This window comes from Protopterus annectens, chromosome 8.part0 (assembly GCF_019279795.1).
Source record: "Protopterus annectens isolate FY-2018-M chromosome 8.part0, PAN1.0, whole genome shotgun sequence".
NCBI classification, from domain to species: domain Eukaryota; kingdom Metazoa; phylum Chordata; order Ceratodontiformes; family Protopteridae; genus Protopterus; species Protopterus annectens.
This window is the reverse complement of record NC_056741.1, coordinates 611,603,482-611,616,317: the sequence shown is the minus strand read 5'-3', so window position 1 is coordinate 611,616,317 and position 12,836 is coordinate 611,603,482. Positions and strand designations below refer to the sequence as shown.

General features: G+C 43.9%; 1 protein-coding gene across 3 annotated transcripts in view; it reads left to right on the top strand.

The window, feature by feature from the left end:
* The window catches only part of G6PD (glucose-6-phosphate dehydrogenase), a 1,188,375-nt gene that overhangs the window by 366,681 nt on the left and 808,858 nt on the right, over positions 1–12,836 (top strand). For all 3 annotated transcript variants that reach the window (XM_044080102.1, XM_044080103.1, XM_044080105.1), the window contains one exon: positions 10,275–10,383. In XM_044080102.1, the coding sequence (XP_043936037.1) occupies positions 10,275–10,383 (109 nt within the window). The remainder of the gene's footprint in view (positions 1–10,274; positions 10,384–12,836) is intronic.

Sequence of the window (12,836 nt, the reverse complement as noted above, 5' to 3'; positions counted from 1 at the left end):
TAAGGGTTTTGCAAAAGGGGTTTTTAATCATTGGATTGAAGAGGTCTGTTAGGGTGATTAGTTATAGAGGGTAGAGCAGAGAGCTGAGTAAGCTAAAAGTTTTTTGTATTGTATTATAGGTTACGAGTAGCTAGGTATATATCAAGTGGTAAGATAGTTCATGCCAGTTTAGTATTGACAGGTTTTGTTAGCTACAAATAATTTTGCTATTTTATTATAGCATTGTTGCTTCATTATTAAAGCCTGTAGATTTGTGAGAATTGGTGCACCATGTAGAAGAGAAGGTAGTAGGTAGATGGTAGGATGATGTCCTAGTGCAGACTTTCCACATGAATGATATGCAACTGCTGACCAGTGGTGGTGCAGAATTGTGCTGGATGTGTATGCCGTGAGAGGCAATACTATGTCCCTACAAGACATTTATGATGGAGGGTTAGAGACGTTCCAGGATATTGCAGTGGATATGACCATCACAGGTGGTGGAACCTCCATCACTGAAGCAGCTGATGTATACTGTTGAGTTTTTGGTTTCACTCATGATTAAGGAAGACTGCCCGTTTTAATCTTGGATGTAGTAGTCTGGCATGTACTACCCACGTGTCTGTTGGTGATGTACTGTACATTAGTATTGACCATGCCACTGTAGTGTAGGACTTATGTATGCATATAGTGAAGCTGATATGACTTTTAGCACCCTGTACCTCTGTTCTGTGGCAGCCTCTGGTTGCAATTACAGTGTCCTTCCCAGTGTCCACTTTGCAATCTCGAAATACTGAATTCCCGAAATTCAGTATTTCGATACTACAATGCCGAAAGCCCATAATCACGAATGTGTACAATCCTGAAGTCTGTAAACACCGACTATATCAAAATCTCAAAAAGACTACACAGACCTTTATTAGTGCAAAGCGTAGCACCCAATCACCATATGGAACACAAACACACTTCGGATTGTAAAGTCCGTGCTATACACCCGTGGTAGCATAGTTGCAGACAGTGGTATCACTCCTTTACACACTAGACAATGGCCACCGTGTTACATCTGTAGCAGTCTTACAATTGCTTTCAGGAAATCCCGTGTGCTGTAGCTATCCTTGTTAGCAATTACTCTCTGGAACTGGCTATGCCTCTTTAGTAAACGTTGCCTCTTAGGGGAAGGGGGATAACTGCTAGCACGTTAGTTCCTCAGATCATCCACCCTGGCTTGTCTCCTAGCCAATGTAGTTAGCAGTACACACAAATCAGCTGCTTTGCTTCCCAATAGACACTTAAGCCGGCGATGCCACGCCTCTACCGAATTTGCATCCTCAGTAGGAATAGTGCATGCAGGTCACAGATGTTCCAAAAAGACACAGGGAACAAAGGTGGAAATCTGCTATAGGTTGCAGAACGTGTAGCAAACTTCCTTTGCTTTCCGAAGATGTACCAATCACTGAAGTACTTCAGAACCTCGGTACCCTCTGCAGGAAAGGTCTCCTTTAAGGTATTAAATGCCCCTATCATGTCCTCCTCAGGCAAGAATGCTAGGGCTATCAATGATTCAATGGCCAGCTGGAAGGACATACTACTGTTGTGCAATGCAGCCAGCCCCAGTTGTTGTATCATCCACCAAATGTTGCATCCAAAATGAAATAAACACCCCTTACTCTTCACATCACTCAGGTTAAGCCATATGCTTTTCATCACAGCTATCTCAAAATCACGCAGGACATACTTTAAGTTAGTTTCAAAGCCCTGATCTGCCAAAAGTCTGAATACACAATCCTACAGCACATTGTAACATTTTGGGGATTTCCTGCTCATAAGGCAATACAGTAATGGAATGGACTTGCTGTATCCCCATAACGTACGAGTCCGTTGATACTTTATAACTGCCTACACATCAGCCCCTTATAGAAGAAGGTGCCATCCATTAGCCAGATGGTTGCTTGGCTAAGGACAAAGAAGTTAACTGTACTGAATGCAAGAACAGTCTTGTCACCTGTTGTATCTACGACTTTCTTTTGCACATAGGTGCCGGTTTTTAACGGGACGTTCTGCACATTTAGGTCACAGAGGGTTAACTCTAGGTTATATGTGCCTGTTGAGTGCTTACGTCTGAATCTGCCTATCTGTTGCAGTAAGGCACGTCTACTGGGCAGGTCAGGCATTATGTCTACAAATGTAGATGCTAACACGTCTTCAACTAACAGGCAGGGAGCATCTATGGACACTACAGCCCTATGTTTAAGCTCACTGCAGAGCTCATCCTTCTCCTTTTCTATGGGATCACTGCTGTGATTGTGCCCTACAGACCTGGTTAACTGTTCACCAGTTGCAACACTCAGTTACCAGCCTACCTTTGCATTGCATGGTGGACTTCCACTTACAGCACCAGTACATCTTCTCGGGAGCTTTCCGTTCCAGATGGAAGACGTACCCCTCAAGTATTAGGACTTTCTTCGAGACAGTGGTTTGGCACACATCCCCAATAGTTCCTGGTGCAGCATAACTCACTGACGCCATGTTTACTTGGTGCACTCTGCATGCCATCTACTGGATGCATCTTGCATTTAACCCAAACCTATGGGGATTGTCATACTCGGGATTATGAACTTTCATGATTATGGGCTTTCAGCATTGTAGTCTCGAAATACTGAATTTCGGGAGTTCAGTATTTCGAGATTACAAAGTGTACTCCCTTCCCAACAAGGTACGTGTTACAGAGCCTACAGAGCAGTGTTTTAATATGCGTCCTAGTATGTACATCACAGTGGGCAGTTGTAACCATAATATTTTGAGCTCACACTAGTGTCATATGTTTCATGCACTCAGATTCCACTTGCAGTCAGCAACAGACAGCTGATGTCAGGAGGCCTGCTGTGGCCTCCTGATCATACCCCACCATCTGGGGATCTGATGTTGTCTCTTTCATTCTTCCTCACTGCTGGGTTTAGGATCTGACTCTCTGATCCAACTTGACTGCTCTTCTCCTAGACTTCTGATCCAAGCCTATAGCTCATCCCTTTACCTATATCCCCCCACTGCTTCATCTAAGCACTCAGATCTTGTTTGCCACTTTCAAGACCAGACGAATGATCCAGCCTACTGATATCCTTCTGCTAATTATCATTGCTGTTTTTCCTTTAGTGCTTCTCCCTTGTTAGTGGTGTTTAGAGTAGTTTAGTGCAGCTTTACCTGATATCTTAGATAGTTAATTAGTTTTAATAGTTTTACTGTACTAGTTTAAATAGTTGAAATAATTCAAGTAGTTGTTCTAGGTGTGTGTGTGTGTGTGTGAGTGTGTGTGTGTGTGTGTGTTAAGGTTACATAGGTAGTGCTAGTTAATCTTTGTGTAGAGTAGATTACTTAAATTAGCAGAAGTTACATATTTGATTAGTATTAATTCTTTGCTTGTTAGGATTTCTAGTTTTTGCTGGCATTAGAGGTTTAGTTTGTGTGTTCAGCTCCCTAATGACCTTGCATGTCTTTATCTTTTTGTCTTCCTACTCAGTCATGTCAGAGAGAACTGATATACGTACTGGAGTCAAGAAATGCACTTCTTGTGGGCGTAAGATCTCCACTTCAGATCCCCACAAGAAGTGTGTTTAATGTTTAGGTGCTGCACATCTCTCAAAGGGCTGCCACTTATGTGCCACCTTTAATCTGAGAGCCCTCTCAGATCGGAAAAATAAATTGATATTGAGAGTTCTGCTTCCTGCAGGGGTTCAACCCCCCCCCCTACTCCAACGTCAGCTGATCCTAAGAAGATACCCATGAAGTTTCCGTCCTCCCTGTCGGAGCCGCTTTCTAACAGATCCAAGAGTTCAGATCCTGAATCCTCAGATCTGACTCCTAGATGTCCTGCCTTGGATCCTGTTTGCCCTTTGGATCCAACAGCTCCGGGTCCATCAATCAGTTCCCCTGTCCTCATAACAACAGATCCAAAGGCTTTTGATCTGGGAGCTAGGCCTTGCATTACAGACCCTACCATTCAAACGGTATCGCCAACTCTGCTGGAAAAGATCTTCCAAACCCCGTCTAAGCCATCCAGACCACCCTGTACTACTACTACTACCACCACCAGATCTTCCAGGAGTTTGTTCAAAATTGACATGGACAGAAAGTTTTAGAAGTTTCTATAAGCTCAAATCCAGTTGGGGATACTTCCAGCACTGTCCCCTGTTGGATCGGTAAGTCTCCCATCCAGAAAAAGTCTTTCTCTTTCTCTGATCTGACATTCAGCTTCAGAGTCCAGGGATCTGAGATCCCCGAGAGATATGCCACCAGATTTGACGTCTCATCATGTCTTGGATCCGACAGCTACCCTGACCAGCTCGGCTTCTTTTTTGAGTCAGAGTGGGTCTCAGATCAGATAGGTCAGCGCCGGATCCAAGCGGCATGGCTCTGCTCCAGTTAGCTTAGAGACATCCTTTCCCCTTAGAAGCCTCGGCCCTAGACAGCTGTGGCCGATCATATCTGGAAAGCATGGGTCCAGGGATGTCCGTCAATTTCTTGACTCCCTTGCCTCACCCTGCAGCTGTTGTGAGCTCAGAAAACATCATTTCTGTCCGGTCAGGTCCGCCAGTTCCAGAAGGCCCCCAGTCACATACCCCACCGGGTGTCCCTCCTCTTCTGATACTTCCCCAGACCACACCACTGAGGAGATCCCAGACTCCCCCATGAAGGACATGACTTTGAGGGAGGTGAAGGGTCTCCCAGATCTTCACCTGACAATGTGTGTTTTGGGGACATCATGGAAATCCTTAGGCATAGTGATGGTTGGTCAACCCATACTCCTTCACCGGAAGAGTCTGCAGTGTTGGAGACCTTTAAGACTGTCCCTTTTACATCTTGGGTGACTCGTCCAGCGGATGACCTCATTGACCTGATCTCCTGCAGGGCTTGGAAAGAAGTGGACACCGTTGCACCTATCCCAAAATGAACAGACAAGATTCTGTCCCTGCCTGCTGATCGACAACACTGGAGTGGGGGTGTTGCAGTTGTTGCCATCATTATGGCATTGGGGCAGCAATGACGAAAAAGGAGCTAGCACATCAGAGCTCCACTGTCCAGCCTCCGAACAAAGAAATTCCAGAATGATGGACAGGATTGGGAAGTGCATTTATGCAGCCGCCACTTTCACTCTGAGATCATTAAATTATATGGCACGCTTCACACGGACACAAAGGGACTTGATCAAGGAGTTGTCAAATTCTCTTGCTGAGTCCATGATGGTGGAGGACTTCAAGAAGGTTTCTCTGCAGCTGGCCATTCTTACTTCTACTGCCAAGTCGTCAATGAGGTTAATTTCCCATGCTGTGGAAGGAGCAGCTGGCTCAGTCATAATTATGAGTTATCATGCCTGGATGAGGCTCTGCAATTTCATGGAACCCTTAAAGGTGTCCTGCATTAATTCCCCCTTTGACGGTTCCTCCCTTTTTGGACCAGTTAAAGAAACGCTTGCTCACAGTGAGCTGGAAGGAAAGGCCCTGTCTACTGTTTGCATCAAGTTTTCAACCCCTCAGTGTACCTTCTCCAGGAACCAATGAGGTGATAAGAAACTATGGTTCCGTAAGTCTCCGGGCCCTTTCCTAGACCCACAGTGGGATTCCTCTTCCAGAGGCAGAGGTAGAGTTTTCGATGACAGATGCATCCTAGGGGCAGTTAGGGGGTTGCAGAATCAGGCTTTTCAGGATTCCTTTCCTAATAACCTCTATCAACGTTCCTGAAGTGATCCCTGGCTGCTCTTCTCTGGAGCCATTTGGGGGACGCTTTACTGTGCACTCAGAAGCTTGGACAAAAATCACAGGAAACAACTGGGTGTTAAACATCATATCCAGAGAATATTACATTCCCTTTTCCCTTCCCCCTACAGTAACAGACAAGAAGCTCCCTGATGTTCCACCCAATCAGAGGGAATCAGCAGCTCTAGAGGTTCAAAAGCTGCTTTAAAAAAGAGTCATCTAAAAGGTCCCACCCAAACAAATAAGATCCAGAACTTACTCCCACTTGTTTTTGGTGCCAAAGAAAATAGGGGACCAAAGACCAATTCTGGATCTTAGCAGACTGAACCTATTTGTAAAGAAGTCCACATTCTGGATGGTTATGGTACAGTCTTTTCTGCCACTTCTGTGCAAGAATGATTGGATGTACTCCATAGATTTCCAGGATGCTTACTACCACATAAAGATGCACAGGCGCCCCAGGAAATTTCTGTGCTTCTGGCTGGGAGCCAGTCATTACCAGTTCAGAACACTGCCCTTTGGACTCACCACAGCCCCACAGGTGTTTACCAAATGCATGGCAGTGATGGCAGGTTATCTGCAGCTCCAAGGATTCTAAGTGTTTCCATGCTTAGATGACTGGCACCTCACTGCCCCAACCAGGCATCAACTACTACAGGCCATAGGCTACCTGCTCGATAACTCCACATCCTTAGGGATTTCTATAAATTTTGCAAAATCCATACTAGATCCATTGTAAAACAGATTTCATAGGGACTCACTTGGATACTCAAACAACGGTGGCGCATCTCCCATTACAGAGGATAAGACCCTACAAAATCAGATACATGACATGTTTTCCCACCCATCTCCTCCAGCAAGACTGGCTCAACAAGTACTGAGATCCATGGCAGCAACTATAGTCTTAGTCTGTCTGGCTCGGTTCTTCATGAGGGTTCTGCAGTGGACCATAGTGGTTCATAGGACGATTCTATGCGAACCCCTTCCCAAACCAGTGAAACTTGCACGATCTGCAGATGAAATGTGCAATGGTGGTTTCATTGACAAGACTTACACCTGGGCAGACTGTTTTCTCCCCCCCCCCCCTCCAACAACCACAGTGACTATGGACCCATTCCAAATAAGATGGGTTGGGGCATTACATGGGAGAGATGGTCCAAGACACATGGTCCCTTACAGAGACCAATCTGCACATAAACATCCTAGAGATGAGAGCAGTCCTTCTGTTGTTGCAAGCCTTCCAGGACAATCTTCATCTAGGGACTGTTGTTATACATACAGACAGCATGTCAGTAGTCTGGTATGTCAACAACCAAGGAGGAACATGTTCTTACCCATTGTGCAGTGAGACCATGAGGGTCTAGGAATGAGCTATCTCTTTGGACTGCTTTCTAGTTGCAACACACATACCAGAGAAAAACAATCTGTTGGCAGACTCACCAAGTCCATTTTGGCTCCTCATGAGTGGTCCCTCAATCAATCATTAGCGAGTATGATTTTCAGCCATTGGGGCCAACCTCACTGCGACCTTTCTGTCTCTCCTCTGAACAAATGCAGTAAATTCTTCACTCTGATCCCCCCTCAGGGGGAGTCACAGAGGGATGCTGTAGTCCATGATTGGCCCCTGGGTCTCCTTTATGCCTATCCTCCTCTTTCTCTAATTCCAAGATTTCTGGAGAAGGCAAGAAGGGCAAAGTGCTCAGTCACCCTCATTGCCCACTTCTGGCCTCGCCAAATGTGGTTCCCCTTCCTATGGTCTCATTTAAAGCATCCTTCTTGGATCCTGGAGCCTAACCAGGACTTCTGTCTCACCCGTCAGAATTGCGACACCCCAGTCTCCACACCCTCAAACTGACCGTATGGTTTCTCCAATTCCATTGATAGTCACACAGTCCAGGCTCACCACAGCACTCAAGAATATTGTTCTGGCTTCAGAAGTCTTCCACCAAGAAGGTTTACAAAAGTAAGTGGAAGAGGTTTTCTATATGGCCAGCAAAGAAGACATTGACCTCTTTTCAGCATCTGTTCCTGACATTTTGCTTTTTCTTAGTCTTTTATTTAATCAAGGGGCTAGCTTTTCTACGATCAAGCTATAACATGTAGCAATTTAAAAATTTCATGTGGGGCATGGACATACCTCTTTATGGGCATCTATATCGTGTAAAGCCTTTTGGGAAAGGGTTTTCTTCCTTCGACCTCCTATCAAAGAACCTTGTCTGCCATGGGATCTCATGCTAGTGTTACAAGGATTAATGCAGAAGCCCTTTCAACCATCAGGGCCTTGTGAGTTAAAGTTTCTCTACTGGAAGACTGTTCTTCTGGTACCATTGACATCTGCGAGAAGTCTTTGAATTACAGACCTGGTCTTCGAAGGCCCCTTAGATCATTTTCCACAAGGACAGAGTGCTTCTACGTACTTGTCCCTCTTTATGCCCAAGATGGTCAGTGAAGCAAACCATCAGTCACTCCAACTGCCGGTATTCTTTCCTAGCTTCACAAATAAGGATGAATACACGTTGCACCTTCTTGATGTTCATAGACAGTTATGTTTCTGTCTCCACAGAACAAAGCAGCATATAAAATCTGACCAACTCTTCCTGTCCTACTCTCCTGCTTGTTTAGTTCAGGCAGTTTCTAAAGTTACTCTATCAAAATGGATCTCAGACTGTATTTCATGATTTTTTATCAAGCAGGTTTGACCTTACCCCGACCACCCAAAGCTCATTCTACCAGACCTGCGGCTACATCTGCAGCCTTTGCTTCTAGATCTTCAGTTGAGGATATTTGTGGAGCAGCCACCTGGTCTACGATTCATGCCTTTGTTACTCATTACAAGCTAGGCATTATTTCCAAAAACAGAGCAGCCTTTGATTTAACAGCACTCCGTAATGTTCTTCCATAAGGACCACCCAAGAGCAATGCAACTGGGGACTCTGTGTCAGTGGTGAGGAAGAATGAGACACAACATCAGATTTCTAAGTTATGTACTTACCATAACTAAGTATCTGTGTTGCCTTCTTTCATTGTTCCTCACCTTCCCCCACCATCCCCCTTCCTATGTTCCTGGAAGAATTGTAGAGGAAGTTAGAACCCATGGGTTCTACTTTTGGGCCTCTTTAGGTAAGCAAATTTCCTACCTGTCTTTCCCCTTAGGACTAATTGTGAGATTGTATACATGTATTACCTACGAGTACTTCTTTAGATATGGCTAATTGGACGCAGCAAACTCGATATGAGTGCTTGGATGAAGCAGTGGGGGATTATGGATAGGGAAGAGCTGTAGGCTTGGATCCGAAATCTAGGAGAATAGCGGCTGAGTTGGATAATAAACCCACTGGTGAGGAAGAATGAAAGACAACACAGTTACCTATTTGTGCTAAGTACATAACTTTGAAATAAGCCTAGCATTACCCATACACTGTTGTGGAATTTGGTAATGTGTTCCAATCAGACAAGCATTCTAAGAGCATCTTTACTTTGTTTGTTTGTGTCTTTCGGCTTTTCCCGGTTAGTGGTCGCCACAGCGGAACTCTGGTCCACTAATGATCGGTAGTGGATTTTTACGTACCGGGTTGCCAGCCCTGACGCACAACCTTCAACGAAGGCACGCCCCATTCACGTATGCCTCCACACAGAAGACGCTCTAGCTGAGAATCGAACGGGACAACGTCTTGCTATGAGGCGACAATGCTACTGCAGCACCACCACTGCAGTCTAACAGCATCTTTACTACAGAATAAAAAAATATCATGGTAATATTTCTTCATTTAATGTATCCTGCAGTATACTGGTAACCCATGTAGAACAGAAAGAATCCTTTTTTTTTTGTCTCATCAGTTTAAGATAAAGATTACTCTTATGGTAGTCATTTTTTTTAGTCTACCTTTAATATTTTTCTTTTTTGTTCTTATTTTTCTCAGCTGTTTCTTGTGCATTCTCACTGTTTGAGACTGCAGTGCTTTTAGCTTTCTAACCTGTGAATTCCAGGTGAAACTGACTCATCTCCTTCACACACTAAATGTTAATACTTTTTGTGAACTCTCTCAGGCTTGAAGAGCAAAAAAGAAAAAAAATTGTTGCTGCTCCTTGCTACTGTCATTAAAGCAGCTGAGGTCACAAATGCAGCTGCTTAAATGCTTTATTTACCATTATGGCACTACTGCAGCTGTTCCATTAGAGTCAGGAACTGATTGGCACCTACACTAAGGATCTGATCATGTCCCTTCTTATGGCTTTTACCTTTGCCCTTTAGTCAGCCTCTCCTTTCATTTCACCCTTACTACAGCTCTATCTTCGGGTCACTTCCGTTTTGACAATTTATAAGCAAGACTCTGCTTGCTGTGTATAAACGTCTGTTGCCACATATCAGAGTTAGGGGTTTTCTGCTTGATTGGTATAATGAACTTCTGCAGGTGTACATTCATCATCTGCAATGTAACTGTCAGACTGTGTTTTTTGCATTCTGTCTTTTTCTTAAAGTTAATGTAATTAAAAGCAAATTTCTTTAGCTATATTTGTAACTAAAACATATCTTCTTTTATTTTATAGGTGGCTGTTCAGGGATGGGCTTCTTCCTGAAGACATTTATATAGTAGGTTATGCTAGATCCAACTTGACTGTTGAAGACTTAAAGAAACAGTGCCAGCCTTATATGAAGGTATTGTCTGTTTTCCTAGCTGTTTTATTGACATTGCTCGTTTTTTTGTATTATTTTTCTGTGCATCCCAAGATGCTACCCAGCAGCTGTTGCAGATCTTTGTCTTTTAGTTCATGTTGTATGGGTTTAACAATGTGTCATTGGGTAGTACCTGTGTTGTTTGTGCTCCCGTAGTTCAACACTTAAAAGTTCTGAAAGCAACAGAGTGATTTACTTAGTATCATAAGCCTGGAATAGTCATATGGAAGAGATATAAAGGTAGATTACTCATTTTCTGAGTCCAAGCTTTCCTGTTGGTGAAACAGTCTTGTTGAACCAAAAAACACATATATATTGTACCATATTTGGGTTACTGTCCATGATCTCCCACTGTATCCACCTGGGTATTGCATCCCATAGTGTCTTTTTTTAGGCAATGCCAAATTGACCAATCTAACAACATTGCAAAATCAACTCAACTGAACCTCAAGATGTTACTGCATAATGCTAGGAGCCTAATTAAAAAAAAAAAAAAACTACAATCCCTCTAAGCCCTCCTCACAGTTGAGAATATAGACATCTGTGCATTTACAGAGACATGGTTTCAAGCAGCAAAGAGTACCCTAGCAGTGCAAAGTTTCAGTGCCTTCCACACTTTTAGACCAGTAGCTGCACAGGGTGTCTCAATATGCAGCAGTAACAAGTATACCTCTAGGTTGGTCAAACAGGATGAAGAGTTGGAGTTGCGCCACATGCAGATCACCATAAATAGAATCATTCGGTACCATATCCTAGCCAGCTACAGGTCGCACTCCATGTCCCAAGAAGCCCACAATGAATACTTATACCTACTGGAGACACTCACCATCCAATCTAACATCCTACTCATGGGAGACCTTACCCCTCTATTGACTGGGAATCTTACATGGCCTAAAAATCTGCAGGCAGAGAGATTTGTGAGCTTCATAAATACTCACACCCTTGACCAAATAGTGAATACACCCACTAGAGGCTCGAACATACTGGACCTCGTACTCACAAATATGGGAGAATGCTGCATCCCCCATGTCTTGTCCTCCCTGGTATGGTACAACCATAAAGCTGTCTCCTTCGAAATCAAAACCAACTCTGTAACCCCAGTAAAACCGGTAACCTGAACTATTCCATGGCAAACTACCTTTCATTAAGTGATGGTTTGTAAAAATGCAATGCCCCTCCAAACCCTGAAAACATAGCAGCCTATACTGATTGATCTCAAACTCAGTGCAGCCACTGTCATAGTTGTACAGAGGCTGCTGTACCTTCCAGAAGTAAGCCCAGAAGTAGCCCTAAAAACAAGCCATCCTGGTGGCATCCCAAATTAAACAGTTATATATCAAAAGGAAAAAATATGACAAAACGTCAGGAAGGGTAATTACCATAGAGATAACAACTCTCTCATTAAGCTAAATAGGCAACTAAGAGTGCTAATTAGGTTAAACAAAGCTAACTTTGAGGTTGTGATAGCCTCCTAGGTGAAAGATAACCATAAGGCCTTCTTCAGCTACGTTAGAAACCTCAAGGGCAGCATACAGCAATGTGCTGAACTGGTGGTTAATGGTTTCATATTCACCAAGCCTGGTGATATAGAGACCCTGTTAGCTGACAGATTCAGTTCTGACTTTACCCAGTGTCACCCCCAGTCATCCCCCAAGAAATACCCTGGAACATAATCCCTCCTGCTATAATTAGGGAGCATGCACTTGGCTGCACACACTAAAGTGAAGAACACAGCCTTAATGGGCCCTGATAACATCCCAGAATGCTTCCTGAACATGACTTCTCAGGACCCCTGGAGTCACTGTTTACTTATAGTCTTAAAACAGGCTTTGTGCCACAAGAATGACGGACTGTGACAGTCATACCCTTTCATAAGGGAGGATCTTCAACAGATCCTGGAAATTTCAGACCCATTAGTCTGATTAGTCTTATTTGTAAAGCCATGGAAAAAATTATCATGGAAATTTTCAAGAAGGACATAGGAAAAATCCAGACACGGGATCCGTACCAGTAGATTTTTTTGAAAAGATCATTAAGGCAATGGATGAGGGGAAATCAGTACATACTGCCTACCTAGATCTGGGTAAAGCATTTGATACAATACCCAATTCGGATGTTCTCAACATACGTATGTAATTAGGCATAGAACCATTTGTAACACACTGGATAGCTAGCTGGCTCATGGCTAGGACCCAGGAGGTTAGGATTGGTGAGGCCACCTCTACAAAGAGACCAGTCACCAGTGGAGTCCCTTGGGGCTTTGTGCTAGACAAGCTTCTCTTTGGCGTTTACGTCTTGGAGGTCAAAGCCAATGTCAAAGGCTTCTGGCTGACTATGTTCGCAGATGATTGCAAACTGGAGTAGTCATTGAATCCCCCCCAAGATAAGAACACTATTCAGTGAGGTCTAACAGAGACATATACTTGGTGCCAAAG